The 24,705-nt window shown below is 42.5% G+C and overlaps 1 protein-coding gene across 1 annotated transcript in view; it reads left to right on the top strand.

Moving 5' to 3' along the window:
* LOC144769149 (uncharacterized) overlaps positions 1-24,705 on the top strand; it is a 1,798,260-nt gene that overhangs the window by 1,756,930 nt on the left and 16,625 nt on the right. The window contains exon 26 of the mRNA XM_078653155.1: positions 12,068-12,237. Coding sequence (XP_078509281.1) covers positions 12,068-12,237 — 170 coding nt within the window. The remainder of the gene's footprint in view (positions 1-12,067; positions 12,238-24,705) is intronic.

Genomic DNA, 24,705 nt, shown 5'->3' with positions numbered 1-24,705 from the left:
TCTGCTGGGCTCCGTTGATACAATTGATCGCATGGGACAAGGTTGAGGATGTTTTCTTGCTTATTGTTGCATGCACGGCTGATGACTACGAGAGACGGGCGGGATATTGACTGATTCGAATGTTGGTTTTGTATCGGTTCGAGGGTCTGCGCTTGGAGGGTGGGCGGCTGGGAGCCCGTACGCTACTTGTCTTCTCCTCCTCCATTTTCTTTTCTTTCTTTTCTTCTTATCTACTATATTTCGGGTTTCCTATTTAGGGCGACAGGCACACTGCTGGGGGGATAGACCATGGCCTTCTGCAGGGGTGCGGGGTGGGGGGTTGGGGGGTGGTTTCTATGTATCTTCTTATTTCTTCCTTGGTTCTATGGTCCTTTTTCTTTACTCTTTTTCTGCCTTATCTTGCAGGGTATTTATGGCGTATTCAGTTTTTGTGGGGTGGGGCAATGGTTTGTCACGTATAATGATTGTGTTGATGGCTATTTTGCATTGCTTACTTCGCCCATCACTCCCACTTTAATCGTCAAGCTAGTTGCCTCTGTACAGTTTGAAAGCCAGCTGCAGATCCTGAAACGACCGCTTGGCATTGACCCTGTATTCATTAGACTCGAAACCTCATTTATCCTGGTATCGTTCTGATACGGACTTTATCCTGAGCTGCGATGGGGCTCTTGGAAGACGTAATGTTGCATGCTTATGGCTTTATTGATTTGCTTGCCCATGATTGTAACTGCTATACGTATAATAAAGGTTTAAAAAAAAAAAATTACTCTAGGATTAATATCCTACGATTAAACCAGAGGAGATTAAACGGGCCTGTATATTTATTTAACCCTATCTCTGCATTTACATTGGATGAATGAACATAATTGGCTTGAGCTAATATTTGTTTTCGTTCTAGCCTGTAGATGGCACTGTTCTCCTTTCTACAAGCGTTTTATTTAATTCTACACATTTTTAGATCGAGTCTACCAGACAGTGCAAGCTGTCTGGTAGCAAAATACATAATGTTGGTTTAGCAAGTAGATACAGGGGATTGGAACCTGCCAGTCCATTGCTTACCATTTGTTGGCTTTCTTGTCTCATTTGACTGCTTCCAATTTGAAGGTTGTTTGGTAATCTTGTGTTTCACTCTCCTATAGAGCACAGCCTATCTACATCTGTGTAATTAGCTGGCTTCTCTGCTTCCTCTGCTCGCTTTTAGGGAATTACTTTTTTCGTTTTGTTTAAGCACAGCATAAGGGTGCATGTGTTTCCCAGCTATCTTCTGTGTGTGCTCCGCCACTCACTCTTTCTGCCCATATGCTTCTCTTTCCCCACCCGCACTCTTCTGTTTGTGTTCTCTCTCTTTAGTTGTTCTCCTCCACCCGCCATATTGCTACTGGCCTGCCTGCCTTCATCTTTTTATGTCCGCGTCTGCCTATTCGCTCCTGCAACCCGCTCATCCACTTTTTAAGAATGTGTTTGTGCCATGTTTAAAAATATCGCTTCTGTGCTTTTTTTTTAATGTAATGGCCCATCTCGTCTACAAAAGTGTGTGGTGGCCGCCTGATTGCATCTTATTTTTTTATTTATTTTTAGGCAATGCACAGAAGCCCCGATGCTCTACTCTACAGCATGGCTAAAATGCATTAGCAAAGGTCTTATAGGTGAGACCTATTGGCATTGCCAATACTTGTATTAATAGTACCATAATTCTTTTAATGTTTAAAGGGGGAGTTACACCTCCTGCCTGTAACCCCTTTCTCCTTTTAATTATTACCTTGTCCGTAATGCTTAACCCGTTCGTTTACCATGTCCCTTACACTATTATACCTGTCCCTTCCCTTTTTTTTACTCCTGATGTTTTTGTTATCTTGATTAAGTTACACTACATGAAAAAGATATCGAAAATTAAATAAATAAACAGTATAACTGCATTGTCTTGTTCTGGATCATACCCTGGATCATCACAGTTTCACAATACACCAGAATCAACAAATAACTCCTGTTCAAACTCGAGACCGTCCACAACATCGCAGCCAGACTAATCCTCGATATCCCACGGCACAACCAAAACATCCAACACCTCCGCGACCTCCACTGGCTCCCTGTTGAAAGAAGAATAACTTTCAAGCTGCTAATGCACGCCTATAAGGCCCTCCAAAACACTGGACCCCTATACCTCAACGACCGAATCTCCTACCACGCCCCCATGAGAAACCTCTGTTCTTTTTACACCACTCTGCAAACGCGGCTTCTGATGCACTGCTGAGGGGGTGATGAGGTCCTCTTGTGTCCTGAGGCCCTCAGGAAGCAAGTGGACTTCATCCTCCAAGCAGCAGTGCGCCAGAAGCCGCGTTTGCAGCGTGGTGTAAAAAGGGGCGTGGCCTCGGAATACCTCTCTGCAATTCAGCACTTTGGCACTTTCTGGAGGTACCTGGTGGGCTATTTGGCCCCCAGGGACCCTCAGGATTCAAGGGGACTTAATCCCCCAAGTTAAAACGTGCCAGGGGGCGCGCCGTTTGCACAGTGGTAAAGGGAGGGGGCGGGCCTGATATAACAAGTGTGCAAACCGCCCCCTGGCACGTTGTAAATTGGGGGATTAGGTCCCCTTCAATCCTGGGGGTCCCTGGTGGCCAACTAACCCACCAAGTACCTCCAGTAAGTTCCATAGAGCTGTGTTGCAGAGAGGTGGTCCGAGGCCACACCCCTTTTTACAACACTCTGCAAACGCGGCTTCTGGTACAATTACTGAAGTTATGTTATCTGCTCTGTACAATTGTAGTATTTGGCAAGTGCACAACTTGCTTTCCGGTTTCTCTTCATTGCCCCACTTTCCTCTCCCTGTCCTATTTGTGGACAGTTCTATCCTTTTCTTTGAGTGGAAGTTTTAGAATGGAACATTTGGACAATGTGGGCTTCCCCGAGGGCATCAAGGGTACGTCCATCGACAAATTTCCAAAGAGATGTATTGTATCCAGGATCCCAGAAGGTAGTTATCACCCTGTTTCATTGTGGAGAAGGCCCATAGGTCGCTAATGTCTGCGCCCCCGCCTGGGGTGCTCCCTCAACCAATCAATTATAACTAAGATCCTTAACTGAAAAGACATGGATGTTATCCTCCATGCTGCAAGAAAGAAAGGCTCCACCTGTTTCCAGTCCTCTAGGATCATCCTCTTCCCCAACTATATAAGGCTGGTACCACGGTAATGCAAATCTTCTGAGGCAGTCAAACAAAAGCTGCGAGAAATAAACTTACATTATTTGCTTCTTTTTCCGGCCAGACTACTGGCCACTCACACCTCCAAATGCTTCTTTTTGGACACTCCAAGTCGGTTTGGGAGTGGGCAACAGAGCAGCGTGCCCTACATGACAGCATGCCCTCTCTGGGATACACAGTCCCAGGACAAAGATACGAGTAACAGATTTCACCAATAGAGCCACAGCAAGCAGAAGATACTCCTATTTTTACCCACTATTGTTAGACCTCCAGTGGTACGGAGTATTGTTCTAAGCAGAATAGATTATTGTAATGCACTACTTCTAGGTGTCCCAGCCTCTTTGACAAAGAAATTACAAAGAGTACAAATCATGGCGGCTAAGCTGGCATTAAATTGGCCACGTGGAGCCTTGGCCTCCCTGGCCCTTAAGGACCTACATTGGCTGCCCGTTGTGCAAAGAGTCAAATTTAAGGCACTCTGCATTGTTTACAGGGCAATACACAAAATTGGGCCTAAAGTACTACAAAGGAAATTTGTATGGTACTCTCCTGTTAGATCCCTGCGCTCTTCCTCTGCGAACCTGGTCCGTGTCCCCCTTGTCAAGAAAGTCCGTATGGGAGGCAGATCTTTCAGTTTCACAGCATCCAGACTTTGGAATGCACTACCTCCGGAGCTTAGACAACTGAACACCTTGTCACGCTTCAGGAAGGAACTGAAAACCAGATTGTTCCCTAGAGACTAGACCGTTGCCTATCTCAGTTCTGATACTCGCTGATTGGTAATCTAAGCGCCAGGATACCCTTGGGGTGACAGTTGCGCTATACAAGTGTACCTTACATTACAATACATTACAAGCAGAGGGGGGGCCCCACAGTGAGCGCATACCAATATGTTCCCTGCCTCCTCAACCATGGACACGCGAAGCCCTGCACATGTGCCAGCCGCAGGGCCACAAACAACACCAGTTCCCCTATGGTGGAGGGTCTTCCTGGCCTGAACTTGACCCAAGTAGGCAAGTGTGCTTGAGCGTGGGACTGCAGTGCCCCAGAGGTCACCCACCGGACTACAGAGGCATGTCATGCCAGCAACGCAAGATCCTTCTCTCTGAGTTTTATCGCCGGGTGACGTGATTAGATTTGGGAAGGAAGCGTGGGGGGGTTTGTTGGGATGGTTTGGCCAGTTGGCCACAATTTATTGTACATCAGGCAGGCAGAGATCTTGATGGCCTGTTATCCTATCCTGATTACATCAAACAGCAGAAGCCCTATTTCCCAGAACCTGGGAACAGTAAAAAATATAAAATCTGCAGTGGTTCAAGGACACGATTAGAAAGAAAACAACTGATACAATATGATCAAAACAAAAATGTGTAATTCAAATCAGCAATTAAAACAAAAAAACAAAAAACAAGGTAGCTACAATAGATTTTATTATAGAAAAGTCTTTTTGTTATTTAAATTATTCTTTGTAAAACAAAACAATAAAAAATCCAATCTAAAAAACTGGTGGTTGCAAGGTTACACTCAACCAACGTAAAAAAACAAATCACAGTATAAACAAAAACCAAACACAATGGCAGAGGACTAAGATCCAAATATTTGTCTGTATTATAACAAGAAAATAATGCAATAAATGCTTCCTCTTGATTTGCCAAGGGGGAATGTCAATGGTGTTTCAACCTTAGTGATTTGTTAGGTCATCATCAGGACATATCTCATTATTGAGAGCAACCATCGGGTTTAATCTAGAATTTAATCTGAAAACAAATAAATTACAATATATGAAAATATAGGGGTACCAAGAAGAAAGGACCCAAACCAAAGGCAAGGCCCAATATAATTAAGCACTGGACAAACTACAAAAAAGTAGAATTAGTCCTTCATGCATACCAAGTTTACAGTGAAAAAAGAGAGAACGTCATCACCAACTAGGTCTAAATTAAAATCCACTACTAAAATGTGAAATACCATAAGGTGCAAGCAATAAATGAACAACCTAAACTGCTTAAGCACGCACATGCCTAAATTACATTCCAATAAAAAGAGCATATGCCAACCATGAAATATTATAAACTCCAGTGCAAACCAAACGGTTACTCAAAAATGTATTTAACTTTAACTACCTTTTATCTGATGCTAGCATGTGGAAGGAACACTGCAGCCCCCAGAAACACCATGCGTCCATATGGCCCTTAAAGTATGACCTGGAATGTCAGTTACATAAATTACCTCATAAAGTGGGAGACTGTGCTGTGCTTTGCGAAATGTCATGCCACAGAAATTTTCTTGCTACAAGAAACTCATCTTCTGAGCACCGATGTCCCTTCCTAGCTCAGTATGGGTACACTAAGGGCTCTCGTGGGTTGGCCATTTTAACTCACAAGCGTCTGCCCATGGTGATCGCCCGCAGTGCAGCGGATCCACAGGGAAGATATGTCATGGTAGAGAGAGCCATTGCGGTGCAGGTCTACAATCTAGTCAGTGTTTATGTTCCCCCCAGATGCCTAGTCCCACACTAGACGCAGTGAAGGCCATGTTGACAGGGCTTCCGAGGGGCATCAGGGTGGTGGGAGGAGACTTTAACACGGTGATGTCCCCATCCAAATACAGCTCGAGGGAGCTAGAATGCTCCCATTCAGTGGACTCGCATATGGCCAACTGGATGTCCAACCTTGGACTCTGAGATGCCTGGCGCACCTGTAATCCTCACATAAAAGCCTTTACTCACACCTCTGCAATGCACCTAATCGACCTCCTCTTTATACCTGCCTCTGACTTAACCCACACCACGGCATCGGTCATCCTTCTCAGGGGGATACCAGACTATTCCCCAGTGACTGTCCAGATAGGCGGTAGAGGATTGAGGAACATCACATTTGGCGACTCAATGCGTGGAGCCTCACTGACAGTGATGCTTTTGAATTCCTCTCGCAGGAACTTGATGCTTTCTTGACACTGAATGTGAGTTTCTTGGAGTCCCTGGGGACTCTCTGGGCGGCTGGCAAAGCTTACATGAAGGGTATCGCACGAACCGTCTTTCAGGCCTGGGACAGGTAAAAACTGTTGCAGATTGATGGGCTAGAGGTCCAAATAACTCTCGGAGAGGAGCATTAGGAGAAGACGAAACTGAATCTCGTCAAACATCACTTGATAGACTCTCCCTGAGACAACTGCGCCTCCAAGAGACCAGGCTGTTTTGGAATGCCTCCCAAAGTAGATTATACGGATGAGGAAACAAGTCAGAAAAACTATTAGCCTGGCTGTTGACCCACAGCTTGGCTGACAGGGTGGTTTTTAGCATTATGGACCCTGAGAGCGGGAGGGTATTAGAGTTCCGGGAAATCACTTCCGGTTTGCGGACTACTACTGCACTCAATACACAAAACACCCAAGACTACTGCCCAAGTCTTCTTCCACTCTAATAGCAGACCTACCGCTGTCCACTCTGTCAGTGTCCGAAGCAAGAGACCTGGATGAACCCATAACTCCCAATGAGATTAATGCAGCCCTCACAGATGCGAACCTTGGCAAGATGCCAGGCCCAGAAGGTGTCCTGGTGGAGTACTACCGGAAACTCTGGAAATCATTGCTAACTCAATTATTGACTCTTTACAATAAAGCCATACCAAACAGTCATTCTACTGACAAACTGAATGACACGTCCATAGTGGTCCTACATAAGGCAGGGCCTCTCCCCCCCTGATGACTACACATCCTATCGCCCAATCTCCCTTACCAACAGCGAGCTTAAAGTATACGCATGGTTTTGGCTAATAACCTTATTAATGTCATACACAAGATAATCCGCCCGGACCAATGCGGGTTTATGCCCCATCCCAGTACGAGGTACTGCATTTGCAGAATGCAGGCGTCCATAACCTACTGTCATCAGCTCCTGGGGTTTAATGCTGTTCTCCTCATTGACTTTGGGAAAGCATTTGATTCCCTTGACTGGCATCTCCTATAGGGTGCCCTTTGTTGCTTGGACTTGGGACCCATTTCTTATATGTTCAGACCGTATATGCTGGCCCTAAGGCTCTGGTACGGGTGAACGAGCTCCTATCATGGGCCTTCCCAATTCTGTGAGGCACAGACAAGGATACCCCCTATCCCCTCACAATAGAACCTTTGGCAAAGTGAGTCAGTGTGATCTGTAGGTCCACAGGTTTCGATGGGGTGAAAGCCTGGAGGAGGATAGCATTTCTTTATAAGCGCACAATGTCCTGCTCTTCCTCTCTGACCCACTGGTCGTGGGCCCTAAGTGGCTTCATATGATGGATCTATACAGGCAGGTTTCCGGCAACCACTTCAAATCCTTCCTGGTCCCGCTCACCGGTAGCCTTTGGGGCCAGGACTGATGGGCATGCGTGCCCTTAAGCAGATTGAGTTTTTCTATATCTCTGCATTTACATCTCCCTCCTCCTCACACATGCCTGGTCCCTGAACCTGATGCCAGTGGTCAACAAAATGAAGAAGAACCTGGAGGGGTGGACTTTCTTGCCTCTCAACATCCTAGGGAGAGTGTCCCAGTACAAGATGATGGTTGGGCCACACTTCTTATATGCAGAAAGAACTATTGATTGATAGATTGCAGAACAATGTCATACACTCACCCCAGTACAGAGATCTGGGCCTAAATCCATATTTTTTTTGCTCACCATGCCATTCCAGTTTGGATACAGCCATATGCAAATCAGTCTTGACCCTGCGCCCAATGGGAACAGTCCAGCCCGAACTGCCAGGCCAGGTCCTCCCTGGACTGGAAACAAGCATCCTAGCACCCGTTTCGGGCTTTCACCCCTCTTCAGCCAGGATAGCTTGATTCCAGTGGCATGGAGAGCACGGGAGTCACGTTTGAGCATACCCGTCCCACTCGGGGTGACAAATGCAAAAAGAACTATTGATGAACAGAAACCAGAACAATGTCATACATTCACCCCAGTACAGAGATCTGGGCCTAAATCCATCGTTTTTTTGCTCACCATGCCATTCCAGTTTGGACCCAGCCATATGCAAATCAGTCTTGGCCGTCTGCCCAATGGGAATAGTCCAGCCCGAACTGCCGGGCCAGGCCCTCCCTGGACTGGAAACAAGCATCCTAGGACCGGTTCGGGTTTCACCCCTCTTCAGCCAGGATAGGGCTGGGGGTGAATGTTTTGATTTGTTCTGCATTCCGTCCATCAATTGTGTATCGTTTGCTACACTTCTTATATGTGCAGGAATTTCCTTATCCTCTCCCCAAGCACTGGTTCATCAGCACACAGTGGATAGTGCGTTCCTTTTTATGGGCCAACCAAGTACCACACATCGTTTTCGGGAAATGTGTGCAATCGTCCTTTGACAGGGGCTTGGTGGCTGTCTTGCTTTTTCTTCAGAACACCTGAGCAAGACTTCAAAATTCCAGGTCACAACGTGAACACTAATCAAAATAGAACTCTACACACTTTAGAATACCCAAATACTACATAAACAAAGCTCAACAACCATTTGGCAAGTAAACGTAAATATTTATTGAAGCCAGTTCCCATATATCAAATGGCAATAATCCACATGTAAACATAATGAATATAGTGAATGTATATACACAAGAATAAATGCATAGAACAATAACTGCATTTACACCATAATGAGTCATTAGAACTTGGAATACTTCACCGGCTGTCTGTTTAGCATCATCCTTGCCAGCATGACTGGGGAATTGGATGACAGTCTTAGGCGGGAGGGTCTCAACTAGGCACAATTGTCCTGAACAGCGTATCTGCTCCCAGGAGAGTTTATGCCAAAGCGCTAAGAGGTCTTCATCTTTATACTCTTACTAACATGGAGAGAGATTTCTAGAAGCTCCGCTTCCGTTCATCTGCACTGTAGGTGCTTGCTACATTCTCTGCGCTGAGGTCACTCAACTGAGCTGGCCTGACTCCGATGAGAGCTGAGGTAGAATTCTTCACATTCTCATGCTTTGACACTGTAGGCATCCCAAACATCTGTTCTAACAGCTTATCTTTCTCGCTCAGTGAAGTGAGAAACATAAACAATCTGTAAGTGTGCAAGTAACCTGAGCCTGCCTGTGTTCTTAGCTGAAAGACAGGGTCAGACAGACACAAGATGAAACCGTAATCACAGATGTAGTTAGAGTAAAAGGAAGTCAATTGTCAATATGTGATCTCACAATGTATAAATGCCTGTAGCATTATACTACTGGACCTCCCAACTTGTGTTCCTGAATGAGTGGCTCCATGGCAGTTGAACTGACCGGTCTTACAGGCTGAAAGACCTGAGACCATCATGGACCGACTATATGGCTCACCTGGCCCTCCTCACCCCCCAACCTCAATGGTGGCATTTGAGGTGTGGCAGTCTGCACTGGAATAGACTGGCTGGGATGGGAGACTTACATTCCAGACCCCTCCTTCCCCCTCTGGAGGGGCAACTGGCTTTGCCAGGTGGTCAATTTGACAAGGTTTGGGAATGGGGGACGTTATTGGTATTTCTTGACTAGGTGATGTGTGGCAAGGGTCTCATATGCGGTCCTTTCTGGAACTGAAAAATGACTTCCAGCCACACCGGTTACAGTTTTACAAATTACTGCTGCTCCGTCACACCTTGCTCTCGCATTGTACGTCCATTGAGGAGGCACCCAAGTTTAGTCCACTCGGAGCCAGGGTCCTTATGTGCCCCCTGGGGCAGGCCGGTATTTCCTGGTATACACAGATCCCTGGTTCTCAATTACCTAAAGCTATTATCCCCTCTGTGGGTGCGTTGGGTATACTCGGTCGACAACCTAGATGATATGGAATGGAGGGAGTCACTCATGGCACCAAGAGAGTTGCAATATACTCCAGGCTCCACATGATACGAGTGAATTTCTTTATCCCTTTGCAGCTCTGGAGGGTGGGTCGGCTCCCATCATGTGCTTGACCTCGCTGCAATGATGAGGCTGCTCAATCGCTAATGGGCCTTAGTTTTTGGGGTTCTGGTTGTGTATTGGGTCAGCCAGTGAAGTGTTCATCTCACATAGCGCTCCTGGGTCTTCTAGAGAATCCAAGTGAGAAGCGGTGTGACCGATACCTTGTGAAAATTCGGAAATTGTTAGCCAAAAGGTATATTGCCAGTAACTGGAACTCGGCCACTGATCTGGCCTTAGAGGCTTGGTGTATGGCTATGGACTGGTGCGCAAAAACAGAGGAGCCCATTTACGCAGCGTGGGACTACCTCAATAAACATCATAAGATTTGGGGGAAATGGTGGGATCATTTTGGATTAAAGTTCTTGCTTAGTTGATTATGTATGTGTTTACTATTCTGTGACCATCATGGATCATTTGTGTTGTAGTGAGTTGTTCTGAACTAAAAAATTAGTTTGTCAAAAAAACTGTAAAAGGTGAAAGGACTACACTATTTTGACTATATATTTGTATTTTGTTCTTGCTTACCCTTGACATGATGAAATGTAGCTATTTGGCCTAGATGAACGTCATGTTCAATGAGCTCTTGGTGTATTATTTTGATGTGTAAAAGGTCCGCGAGAGGGCATTTACCAGGGGCCGTATTTATGAAAAAATGTTGCGCAGCAAGTCACCTTGCTGTGCTGGCTGGAAGGGAAAGGGAAGGAATGTGCTGCATGTTCAAGAATACTGTGCATTCCTGCCTTTGTCCCTGCCCTGCTGCCGTTTTGGCTCCCTAGCGCCAACGCAGGAACCTAATAATCCTGGAAGACATATTCCTCATTCTATGTGTGATGCAGAATGCAGCATCCATAGAAAGGAGAATTAACAAGGAAAAAAAAGATATTTCTCCTTGTTACCCCTCCCCTGAGAAGGCGTATCTTTTTGGTGCATTCCCAGGTCTACCACTTTTGGTAAATCTGGAAATGCGTCAAAAACTATGAGCGTTGCATGGGAACACCCACGCAATACCCATGGAATGCCTCCCCAGTGCTCAGTATCGCAACGCAGTGATTTGTGTTGCGTTGCGTTACTCCAGATCAATGAAGCCACTCAGGGCTACACAAGGTGGCCTTGTGTGGCTTCATAAATCACATTTTGGTTTTGTGTCGCACTTGCACCACGTTGCGTGATGCAAGTGGGACACAGCCCCTTTCATAAATTTGACCCTAGATGTTTATGCATGTCTTCAGCAGGTTACGTGCCCTTTTGCCTGGTGATTAGAGGTGGGCCATATGCAGAGTGTTGTGCATGTCTGTGCTTGGTGTGTCCTCTTGGCAAGTGCAGGTGAGAGACCAACAAGATAGGCATTATGGGGAATGCCAGAGCAGTGTTGAATGTATGTGGGATGTTCTGTCTATGATGTATCTATCTATGGATAAGACAGTTAATTTGCAGTTGGCAGGTGGCATATTAGTACAACGTAATCCTTAAAAAAAACAAGCTTACTGATAGATGCAAATATATGGTTACAATTTTAATTACAATTTATTAATCGAAAAAACATTTATTATAGAAATGTACATGCGTAGTAGGAATTGCATAGCAGAATATGGAAACCCTCTTTGAAAATATTGCCTTTAGCAGTTTATCGGTTAGTGCTTTGTTGACTCCAAACTCAGCCAGCCTACAGTTTCTCCAGGAGACTCAGTCAAATTGTCAGCAAAAAAAGGCCTAAGGGTTCATCATTGCTGAGCTCATTATGGACCTGTGTGCCTGGTCTTCCTCACAGTTTGAGCACTCAGGCCATCCAGTTAAGGCTTTACAAAAGAGCTTGGTATGTCTCGAAAGAGAATTATAAATGTGGTGAAGTGTGTCAAATGGTTACCATTAATAACTGCTTTATTGGAGGTGGTATTCAGTATTAATTACCTGGTTAACGTATACATGTCAACTCCTAATGTTTTTTACTTTCTGATAAACAGTGCCACTTCCATTCCCGCAAACCCTCCAGGAAGTTGAGTTGCCGCTGATCAAAGCCCAGAGCTGTGACACAATGTACCACGTCAATTCGGGTGTGTCAAGTAACACCACCATTGTTCAGGACACCATGATATGTGCAGGCTCTGCAAGAGGAGGAAAGGACTCCTGTCAGGTGAGATTGTCTGCATTCTATTTTTATTATTCTTAACTTTTACTATCATACTCGTTCTTGACAGTTCCCCTTGCACCACAGATGTTCTAAAGATTTGTATTAAAAGTCTGGGGCTTTGTGTCAGCAGAGACCTTCAATAGACAACTCTTAAAAACCTGAATAAACAATCTATTTTGTCAGTTAAAAATGAAACACTAGATGTTGGTCCACCGTGTTTGAGGTAAATAATTTTTAGTGAGTAAATGAGAAAGTACCAAGTTTTACAAGCATCATAAAGAAGAGAAATAACATTATAAAAAGAGAAATCTAACGAGTAAAATACAACCTTATGCAGGGAATTAAAAGAAGAAAATATAGATACCTATTTATTATTAGTTATTTATATAATTTTTGAGAAGAAATAAAGAAAGAAAAAAGGGAAGAGAAAGAAGGAAAAGAAATGGGAGGGAAGGGGTAGAGGAAACGAAGAAAAGGGAAACAAGAAAGATAATTAGGTATTAGTGTAAGGATGAGTGTGTAGATAGGAAAGTAGTAAAGGGTAACCAAAGTAAGTCAGACTTGATTTTTTGAGGTATTGAAGAAGTTGAAACAGTAGAAATTCTATGGTTGTCACAAATAAAGTTCCACCATGTTAGCCTGCATATTTTAGAGTTATCTTTCCAGCAAGTGAGAATACCTTCAAATGCAAAAAGCTAAGAAGAGGTCAAGTCATTTCAACTTCAACATAGTATCATGAAAATCAGCAGACATGGATCCAAGGAAAACATTTTGAACAGATAATGGAATACAAAAATGAAATATTTTAGAACATTTGGACCATACGGATTTCTAAAATGTAAAAACATTAAATGGAGTATTCTGCCAGTAGAAGACGTGACCAGCATAGAGGAGAGTAGGAAGGGTTAATTTTATGTATAAATACAGGTGTCCGAGGTGCTCTATTATATAAGACAAATAGACATTGTGTGATATTAACAGCTTTAGAGGTGGTAAAAACGTTGTGCCATAGTTTGTCCCATTCTTGAATCGACAGGGTCAGCAAAAGATCTAATTCCCAAGCTAATTCAATAGATGTTTTTGGTCTTTCAGAATTAGGAGTAGATAGGAGTTTATATATAAAGGGAGGCTTTCAAGTTCGAATCAGGAGAAATATTATACAAAGGAGTCAAGGGGGACAATGGAATGACAGTGGGTGGAAAATGTTTTTTGATAAAAATACTTGGAGTTCCTGTGACAGTTGCGAATATTGAGATAAACAAGAGGAAGGTAAATCGTAACGTTCCTGTAAAATGTTAAAGAGTATAACAGAATTATGAGAAACAAGTTAAAGGACATAAAAATAGTCTTCTCTTTCCAATGTTTGAAGTAGAAAGATTTATGATGAAACTTAATACATTTATTATACCAGATAGAAGAGGCATGAAAAGTTTGATTAAAATTAGAGCCGTTTGTAAACAGTGAGTGTACCAGATGTTGTGAGTATTTGAAATTAGGATGCTTTGCTATAAAGGTGCAAATGGTCATAAAACAGGTGTCATAAAAAGAGAATTCATGTAGTAGAGAGCGTTCAAAATTGATCCAGGAGGGTATCGATTCATTGTGATACTGCGTGTTCAATGCATAAACTGGTCTGATTAAAAAAGCGGTGTGATATAATTTAAAATTAGGGAATCATACACCCCCTTCTTTTTTGGGTTTAATTTATTTGGGTAATACGATACGGGCAGGTTTGTTGTTCCAGAGAAATTTAGAACAAAGGGAGTTAATTTGGTTAAAGTAATAATTGGGGATCTTAAAGGGTAACATAGATAGTAAGAATAGAATGAGAGGTACAATCATCATTTTAATGGTGTCCAATCTACCCCACCAGGATAAATGGAGGGGAGACAAGGAGGAAAATTAGTTTTGGATCTTGGTTTTTAATGTATTGAAATTGTGGACAAGAGTTTGGAGGATGGTAGGAGAAAACCAAACACCTAGGTATTTGATTTTAGAGGGACGCCATTTGAAGTTAGTTTCGGAAAATATGAATTGATAACATGAGGAGTTTAAAGGTAAAATTTCAGTTTTTGAGAAATGTTATTTATATCCGGATACTTTAGAATATAAATCAATTTCCTGTAAGAAGGGAGGCAAAGAGGTTAGAGGTTTCGAAAGGTAGATTAAAATGTCATCTGCGTAGGCTGATAATTTAATTTCATGGGATTTATGTTGGAAACCCGATATCAAAGAAATCTGGTGAATGCTTTCAAGAAAGGGTTTGAGGCATAAAAGAAATCAGAGAGGAGAGAGGGGGCAACCTTGTCTGGTGCTGCTGTGTAAGTTAAAATAAGGGGATAAATTGCTGTTGACAAAGACACACGCACGAGGTGCTGAGTATAATCATTTGATGAATGAAACACATTTGGGGGCGAAACCACCCAGTGAAGAGTTTTGAACAGAAATTGCCTATTTATACGATCAAACGCTTTTTCAGCATCGAGGGATAGAGCGGCTAGGAGATCAGGATATCGTTTTGACATAGCAAGTATATTAGAAAATATCCTAGCATTATCTGAAGTGAGTCGGCCCTTGATAAATCCAGATTGGTCGGATTTTATAAGTACGGGTATAACATCTTCTAGTCTAGAGGCAAGGATTTTAGCAAAAATGTTGCAGTCATAATGAATTAATGATATTGGCGATAGTTTTGACAAAGGGAGTGGTCTTTATCAGGTTTGGGGATGATTATAATGAGGGCATCAAGAAAGGAGCCTTCAGGTTCGGAATGTAATAGAAAAGAGGTGGAGAGATCGTGTAAGTGAGGGGCAAATATATGTGAGAACGAGGAGATAAGTTCAAAAGAGAAACCATCAGGGCCAGGGGCTTTAGCTCTTCCTGATGTGTGTAGCGGGGTCAGAAGGAACACCAATTACACCACATTGGGGTAAAGACGGTTTTATTTTTAGATAGTCACGTCTTTTGAGGGTAGCCAGTTTTGCCCCTCAGTACTTGTGGGGTTTTTTCAAGTGAAAGAAATCAACAAAACAAAACAAGAATGGCACGAGGAGTCCTCCTCTTCTTCCGGGCTGCAGCCTTCCTGTCCTACGCGTCTGGTCAAGGCAGGGAGTGGGCTCCGAATACCCCAAAAGAAACAGAAACAAATCCACGGGTCAGTATCACATCCCGGTTATTTTATCACACGAGGGAAGGGTTTGAGAAAGCACTCTGGTGCACCGGTGAACAGGCAACAAGGGCTCAAGGGTGTGAGGAGTGGTGGTGAAGGGGGGGGTTATTTAATGAAAATACATGAGGAGGCGGTGAGCTGTAACGTTCTCAACCCTCCGGCTTCTCCTGCCTCCCATCCCAGCCTGAGAATCTCGCCCGTACCTGGGTCAGCCACGCTTCTCCGGGGGCGTGGCTCAGCGATACGTTATCCTGTTGGCCTCCTTGCTTCTGCTCCCCGTCTCTTCGCGGGTCCTCTTCCTCCTGGCTGAATGGCTACTCCTGTCGACTCGGGCTCTCCACCGCTTCACTGCTCCACCGTCCTTCGTCTTCCGCACTCTCCAGACTTCCTCTGGTGTCCACGCACACCACGTTCTGCTTTCTGGGGCTCCTTATTGGAAGACAGCTCATGACTTTACTGGAGGGGGCGGCATCTTCCCAGTTAAAGGGACAGTCCTCGTAAGCAGACAGCTCTGTACTTGATGCCGGCCAAGTGTCTTCCTGGCGAGGAGAAAATAAAGGGGTTGAAAGTTCCCGGGCTTCCCACCAGTCGCTCCATTGGCCTGTTGTATCCCTTCTGCCCTTGTGACAATGTGATATATCTTTTTCCAAGAAAGCCATAGCATCTGGTATAGAACGGGGGGAAGAGACCATCAAAAAATGATTGAGTATCATTAACCGGAGAATTAGTATCATCTATATATAATGAGTGATAGTAAGACTGAAATGTGTTGACAATGTCTGAGTCAAAATATAGTACGGTGTTATTGAGGGTAATACGAATAGGTTCAACGGATTTCCTTTCCGATTTAACTATTAAATAGTTGGCCAACATTTTACCTCCTTTGTTCTGGCCCGCCTGTGATTTGGATTGTATTTTGAGTAAGATATTACAGACATTAAATGTAGCTAGTTTGTTTAAATCAGATTTAGCCTTGATGAGGTCTCGTAGGTGAACAGGAGTATAATAAGTGTGTTCAAGGGTCTTGATCAGTTTGAGGGTTGGGAGACATTGGGTGTCTAATGATGTTTTTCTATTTGGCAGTATAGGAGATAGTGAATGCTCTAAAAGAGGCTTTAAATGCATCCCAGTTGTTATGTACAGAAGTATCACTTGATGTATGAAGTTGGAAATATTCATTTATAAAGCAAGTAGCATCGGAAATGTAGGTTTGATCAGATAGCAAAGAGTTATTGAATCTCCATCTAGCATGTTTAGGCATAACAAGGGATAAATCAAAATTGACTGAAACAGGGGCATGATCAGAGATAAAAATGGAGCCAATCTCATAAGGATTTTGAAGTCAGAATGTAGTCGATACGAGACATGGTATGATGTACATTTGAAATAAAAGTGAACTCTTGTTTGTCAGGATTACAAGTTTTCCAGGCATTAAAGAGTTTACTAGAGGCAATAGCATTTTAAAATGCTTCATGAGATTTGTCAGGTTTGAATTTACAATCCGATTTCCTATCAGGAAAAGGGTCCAGCCAATTGTTGAAATCTCCATCAATAATAATATTGGAATTAGTGATTGAGGATAGTTTTAGTTTAATAGCATGCCAAACGTCTTAGTCAAACTTGACTGGTCCATAAATATTAAAAAAAGATGAGCTGTTTATGATGGACCATGGCATTAAGTATTACCCATAGTCCACTCATATCATTTTCAGTAGATAAAATTTGTATTTTCAAACACTTATGACAATACCACCCTTACGATTAACAGCTGGAGAAAAAACAAACCGGACCTCCCCATTGACTTTTGATTTTAAGTGATTCAACATCATTACAGTGAGTTTCTTGCAAAAAAGCAATCTGACAATTAAGTTTTGATAGATGAGAAAATACCTTTTGACACTTGAAGGGGTGACCAAGACTGTTCCACGAAACAACATTAAACATGTTGATGTTTAGGAAATAGGGATACAGGCACAATGATGACGAATTACAGGGATAACAATGGAAACAAAAAGACAACGATTGTCAAAAATCAGGTAACATGACAGTTATAATAAACACATAAGGAAGTAAAACAAATATACACTCATGTAGGTATGAGGGTAGGAGACAAGAGGTGGGAAAGAAAAGGGGGAGTAGGAGGGAGAATACAGAGATAGAGATAATAGAAAGATAATGAAAGAGATAAAAAAAGAAGATGAGACAGATCAAGGATATAATGCCAGATCTGAAGCGAGAGAAAAAGAGAACATGAGTTGGCATGTCCACACTCAACAGCAATGACGAAAAAAGAAATTAGGAGAGGTAGAAAGTATAGATATTTAGGCCATGTAATTCATAATTGGAAAGTAGAGAGAGAATAATACGAGAAAAAAATAATTATCTAACAATTTCATGACATTGAGTATTTGTGTCCTAGGTGACTTTGTAATGGATTGCAGGATTAGCCTTAGTTTATATGGATCTTCAAATGAGCGAGAGACACCTTTGTGGGTAATTTTGCAAAGACAAGGATGTAGAATGCCATAGCGGATGTTCATGGATCTCAGTTGTGACGAAGAGCTAGAAATTCTTTACCTCTAGCATTGGTAGCGTTGGAGAGGTCTTGTGAGATGAAGATATTGTGTCCAGACCAGACAAGACAACTTTTTTCTCTAGTAACTTTTAATACGTGCATTAGGTCAGTAAATTCTAGAAATAGCATTATAATACCACAAGGTTTGCTAGAGTGTGTCTGAAGATGTCCAAGATGGTGAGCTCGTTGGATATTGAGAGGAGTGGAAGATTAAAAAGGTCGGACAAAAATTTCTTTAAAAAAGAAAGATGATCAGGACATTCAGTGTTTTTAGGTACGCCATATGAGATTTTTCCTTCGGTTGCGATTTTCGAGATCTTCGGTATGCAATTTCAGTTTATGAATTTCTTGTTCCTGCAATGGTACTTTGGTGGTCAAATCCTGTAGATTACTTATACATTGTTGCATCTCAAACATTTTACTTTCTGTGTTGCTCCAACAATCTTCAATCAACTGTAGTTTTTCATTAGTGGCATTCATGAATGGTTTTAATGCACGCAATTCGTCTAAAATTGAATCCAAGACTGGATTAGAGGATAACTGAACTGGAGATGGAGGGTCCTTTTTGACTCTTTTCGGTTTGGTGCCAGATAAAGATGTTTTCGTAAGATTAATAGGATCGTTGGCCACCTTGACAATATGATTCTGTCGACGAGGAAGTCTTTTAATAGCAGAAAGCCTGCCCATACACTAAGTGACCAATGTTAGAGAGTTGTAAACAGGTTCAGACACTGTAGTTTGTAGACACCACGGTCAAATCCCAGGTAGTATGAGTATAAAAGCATAGTAGGCATATAGAGTAATAAAGGTACCCACAGATTAGCAAATATGGAAGAGAAGCGGGATGTGAGATATCTTTTAAAATAACGTCTCAACGCATGTGTATATTTTCACACATCCCCTCATACATAAAATTCATGTAGACTAGTGAGACCAGATAGTAATGCCATTATGATATATAAACAAATAATTTATACATATTTTAGTGTAAATGATAAGGTCTAGGCAGCATTGGAGACAATGACTCATTTGAAAAATACCAAAGTATTAAATGGCATACAGGATATTAGGAGAATCATATTGTGAGAAATGTGCTAACAAAATTGTGCCATTGTCCGTAAATACACAGGATATCTCAGTGAACGATGTAGGGAAATGGAGAAAATGAAGAATGGGGACAGCAGAACACCTTGTTTTCCTCATAACATTTTTGTTCCATCTGGCAAAGAGGTATTCAATAACATTATTGAAATGCACTCATAATACTCCTGACAATAGTACGGATTGGAGTAATCCTTGGAGAAGTCAAATTGTCAGTAATGAGTCAGAATATCCAAATCTGTATGCACTATTCCTCTGAAGCTTCTCATGTGTTTCATTCAATAAAATGAGAAGAGAGGAGAGCTCCGCCAAGCAAAGAATGCTGCCTCAGGAATCATAGGAAATGCATTTGTGAATGCCGCGCAGACAAAATGCAGCCGTTCGTACCTGTGGAGCGGCGTTGGCTAAGCGATAATTAGAAGAAAAGATGAGTTGAGGCTCACTGTTGGTTCACATAAGTGCCACACACAGCGAAGGTAAGCCCAGCCTGGGGAGCTTGAAACTAGCTCTGAAGGGGGCAAAAAATCACTTTATTTGCTCCGTGAAGGAACAGAGCTTAGCAGATCACCGCCATCTTGCTTAAGCGCGTAAGCCACGCCCCCAGATTAAGGACATTTTAACTTAATTTTATCAATGTTTTCCTGGAATAATCGATCTTAAATTCAGCTAGTGTGTCTCCTACATGCTTGTCTTTCCTTTGATTAAGGAAAGCCTAATATCACCACTACCAGTCTGACCTGTTTGGCACAGACAGTCAGCCTCAGAGAATGCATGCCTCATGCAAGCTATTCAATAGAGTTAAATATCAGGACAGATTTATTAAATAAGTCATAGATCTAGCTACTATTTTCACTTCTTATAATGTAAGCCAGAAAAGAATCAACCGAGCACATCTAAAAAGAAATATCATAGATACTTCTTCGGCTTGCCTAGAGCTTATTGGTCATTTGTGTCAAAGTCTCTGTCTGTGTTACTTCCCAAGGCCACACAATGCTTAGAACACATTAATGCTCGACTCAAGTCACGTCACCTAGATTTTCAACTTTAGTCGCATTGTGGCTGGCTATTCACTTTAACCAGCAGGCTCAGGCACCTCAGAGTCACAGCTCTGTGCTGAGCTATGGCTCTGGTCATATGATCTGATTCAGGTGTTTGAGCAATTAAGGCAGGATCTAGCCCCACTGGAAGATCATTTGGTGCAGGGTTCTTGAACTTTTCACTGCTGTGGACCCCCACTTAAGCATTACTGGAATCCGAGGGCCCCCATTGAGTCATTATTAGAATCTGTGGACTCCGGCCTAAGCAATTTTAATGATTTGAACCACAAATAAATATGAAAAAAGGAAACAAGCATTCTTCAAATAAATACACAAATTCTGAAATATTTGATTTAATTCACAAAAATAAAAATACTAGATTCTATTTGATGCACTTACATTGCTTTCACAAATCAATATGAGGACAACTTAATTTTTAGCCTCCAATTTTAAATCCCTTGACATTGACAGAAAGTTTCACATTTTTCAATTTCATATTTAATTTCTTCACATACATTTTAGTAATATGTTAATATTATTTGATATAATTTAATTTTCTATGCAGCCGTGGAGCCCATGAGTAGGCATCAGGATTTTGGATTTTGGAAATGTCATGTCAAAGGTGTTCTACACCTTCCCTCATTTAAGGTGCCAGAGTCCAAGCACTTTTCTAAGAACCCAATCCTCATGTAAAACGTATGGAACGCCTACAATTGAAGCATCCCTTTTAATGTGCTCTGACGATTCTCCACCATCTCCGTTCACGACCAAAGTTTCTGTGCTAGTGTTGAATCTGAGAAAGGTGTCGCCACATGACAGTGAACCTGCTTTATGAGAAGAATCTATCACAAATGTTACTGTTGCATCCTTCATCAGAAATATACGCCATAACCGGTTTCTGTGACCACAGTCACTCCAACAGAGAGTGTATGGACGACATGCAGATGGTGGCTTTGAGTAAGACTTGGGACTTAATTCTGTATCTTTTAGAAATAAGTGATGGCAGATGTTTCAGAGACAACTGACGTAGAATGGTTGCATGTTTTTATATATCCATAACCGAGGCCATGGTTGACAAGGTTAATGACTGAAATCTAGTTACCTGGTTGCACTAGGTAAGTGTTCAGTCTTCAATCTCTATTCAATTACTGGAAAATAATCATAAAAGAATAACATAAAGTTTCCTTTAAGATATTTACAAAACTTTAAAAGCACATTTGAAAATCTTGGTATATCTAAAACAACATTGACCTACATCTAAGTGCAGACTTTACAATGAAACCCCTCAAGTACCAAATCTGTGGGCTGTAACTCATTCTTAAAAACTAAAGCGCAGGTTTACATTTCTAAAATCCATATTTTCTGGGAATTATTTTCTGGGAATTAATTTCAGAAGACAGAGTTCATCAAAAGGACAGACAGCCACACCCGTGCAGGTAAGAGCAGTAGGGTGGTGGGGCCGGGTTGGGGGGATTTCGGCGGACGATGACGAGGGAAAATGTATTATTTATTTTTAATTTTCCCTCGTCTTCGTCCGTCGAAATATACCCTCCCCCCACCACCCTACCGCTCTTACCTGCACGGGTCGCGGCTGGGGACAAATAAGGACAGCGTCTGTGTCATGTTGGCCCAACTGAAAGATTAGTAGTCTGTGCATACTGCTCAAATGGAACATCGTTAAAAGTGTCCTTTCTTAAGGGTTAATACCCAGTGTTAAATACTGTTACATTACATGTCCTTAGCACTTTGCACAAATACATAATCCCTTAGTGTCTGTTTTTGTAACTCCATCTCCTTTCTAGAAATTGTCCTATACTGTGTAAAGCGATTTTTCACGAACGGTTTCTTGCTGATGGTAATCTGGTTACGTTTTGTGTATGTGTCTAGTCTACCAATAATGTTTGCTATGTGTTTAATATGCTGAAACCGAGGCCTTTTGGACTTAAGATCGCGTGCTAAGCAGTCATCTATGATGTCCCTGTTAAGGGTGTGATTAGATCAAACAGCTCAATCATAATAGCATTGGGGCCAGTTTTATATGATCTTTTACATAACCTAAACCCATTTACTATTCCCATATTTGTTAATATGCCCCAAAGATTTCACTTGTTAATTTGGCCAAAAGCGCTTCTTAAAGGATAAGTACATGGGCCCCCCTCACCTAATGCTGTATTTGTCGACTGGCAGGTGAAGGTTTAGGTGGTGCTCCATCATCTTGAGCCTTTACCTAAATCCATATTGAACCTTTGAAAGGATATTTCGGTCATCAAACCATGCCACGATTCTATCTAGGACTATGCGGCGCACAACCTTTACTATGGAATCAAGCAGTAAGATGAGTCTATAGCAATGAGGGTCTTGATTGTTACCTTTTTAAAATGGGTACTATGGAGGATGTGTACCACTAAGATTGTAATTCAGCACCACAGGCTGAGTTCAAAGCATTGGTGAGACCTGGAGTACAAAATGTCAGTATTTCATTTATAAAAGACTATCAGGACCCGATGCCTTTCCATATGAGCTCTGTAAGATTGCAATAACCACCTCATCGACCTGATTGCAAATAGGTAGGTTGAAGATAAAAGATTACTAAATTGCTGGTCGCCTGAGGTCACTAGGCAGTAAACAGACATAAAGTGAGCCACCCATTAATTGGCAATGATATTCAGCCGTAGGCCTATCGTCTGTTTCCTAATAAATTAATCAGTGTTAACTATTGTCCAGAATATCTTGACATCTTTATTGTTGCAGTAGTTGACTAAGTTCTCCCACGTCCCTACCCTGTAAGCAGATTTGCTGTTTTTATACGATTTCATACTCAAGACTGCATATGACTACGCCCACTTGCCTTGCCATTTGCCCTCCGCTGGGGGCTGTGGAGCGGAGACCTGGACCGGGAGCCAGAAGTACGAAATACACTCCCCGCCATCCCGGGCTGAGGGCAGGCCCGTCTGCGCCCATCCGTGGACTTTTGAGGCCGGGTTGGGCCACCCCCCTGGTCCTTCATCTGTGGGGGTCATTAACAGCCCACCCTCCTTCCCAAGCTTCTACGTGGGTATACATGGATCAACGTAGATAAAATTAAATCGCAGGTACTAATCTTGACAACAGTTCTTAAAATTTGCATGTCTGCCTGGTGAAATTGTGAGAGGCTTAAGCCATACTTAACAAAGCGCCCCATCTACCATAGTATTGAGGAGCAAGTCAACGGTGCCCAGTTGAGAGGAGTACCCATTTTACATTCTACATACTCCCTCCGAACTTCAGGATTTTGTTTTAAGGAGGTTTTAATGACAATCCTTGCTCAGTCCTGTCTTTTACTTGTAAACTTTTCTTTTTCTTTTAATGGAATACCTCTAACAAAAGAGAACAATTCTTAAGGGCTCGGTTTTGCTTCATATTTGCGCCTTCTTATAATGTTTTTTATCTTGCACTCTGCACTTTGACCGTAGCTGTTTGCTCCTTTGCATTCAGCACATTGTATTGTGTACTGTATTTTTTATAACGTCTTAGCACCTTGCATTTTGATCTTAGCACTTTGCACTTTTGTACTTGCCACTTTATATTGAAACTAAGTGTGTATTGTATTATAGATCATACTAACTTATATCCCATACTTAAATACCCCCTGGGAAGCCACCATGGTTTAACGCAAGATTCAAAAAGCTATAATTGATAATCCACGCACCACAATCAACTCATTTTTAGTGCGAGCAGTTAATGCAATCACTGCTGAAATTGACAGGACAGATCCCTGCCTACCTGGCATGATGGTAGGAGAATAGTTCGGCAACAGATAGCCAACAACAGTGGATTCTTACAGGGAGAGTTTACACAATTTTCAGAAGCTGCCCCTAATGTGCCCCATGGAAGACCCAGGCCCCTGAAAATGTGGAACCCGAACGTGACTTGCTCACAAACCAAATTGGCCCCCCCTCCATATATCTGATAGATCGCCATCCCCGAAGTGGAAGAGAGGGTGTAAGAAGAGACAAACGGTGGTGGGCAAATCTAAAGTAAAGACAGGCCCTATGCGGACCCCTAAAGATCTTATATGTGATGGCCTAGATGGCCAAGGTACCACTGCTAACTCACAAACAACATTAATTATATCCACAATTATATCTAAGGTTGAGGAGCTGCTTAGGCCGGTTCAGCGAGGTGACCAAGATCTGCGGCCTACTGAGGGATACTTGCGCCAGTGCCAGGACAAAGAGGGATGCAACCAGGGGAGGGAAAGATGAGCTTGTGTCTAAGATAACTACCCTTATTGTTAATGGAATAAACAAAGGAACAGGTAGAGAACCTGCTGGGGGCCAAAATGACATGGCAGGTACAGGGTACAATAGCGGAAATAATGAATTAGCAAACCATAATCCACCAAGACAGCAGGGTCTGATTAACCAACCCGACCAGTTTGAGGGGATAGGTTGGATAGGATGGATAAGGAACAATCAATTGTTACATACAGTAAGTCAGGTCACAATATAACCCAAGATAGGAGAGTAGAAGCTTCTATCACCTTGCCCCTTGAATGCTGCCCATATGTTGCTGTTTTGGTGAATGTGCCTCCCCTGCAGGCAGGACTA

This window comes from Lissotriton helveticus, chromosome 7 (assembly GCF_964261635.1).
Source record: "Lissotriton helveticus chromosome 7, aLisHel1.1, whole genome shotgun sequence".
NCBI classification, from domain to species: Eukaryota; Metazoa; Chordata; class Amphibia; order Caudata; family Salamandridae; genus Lissotriton; species Lissotriton helveticus.
This window is presented reverse-complemented; position numbering and strand designations above follow the sequence as displayed.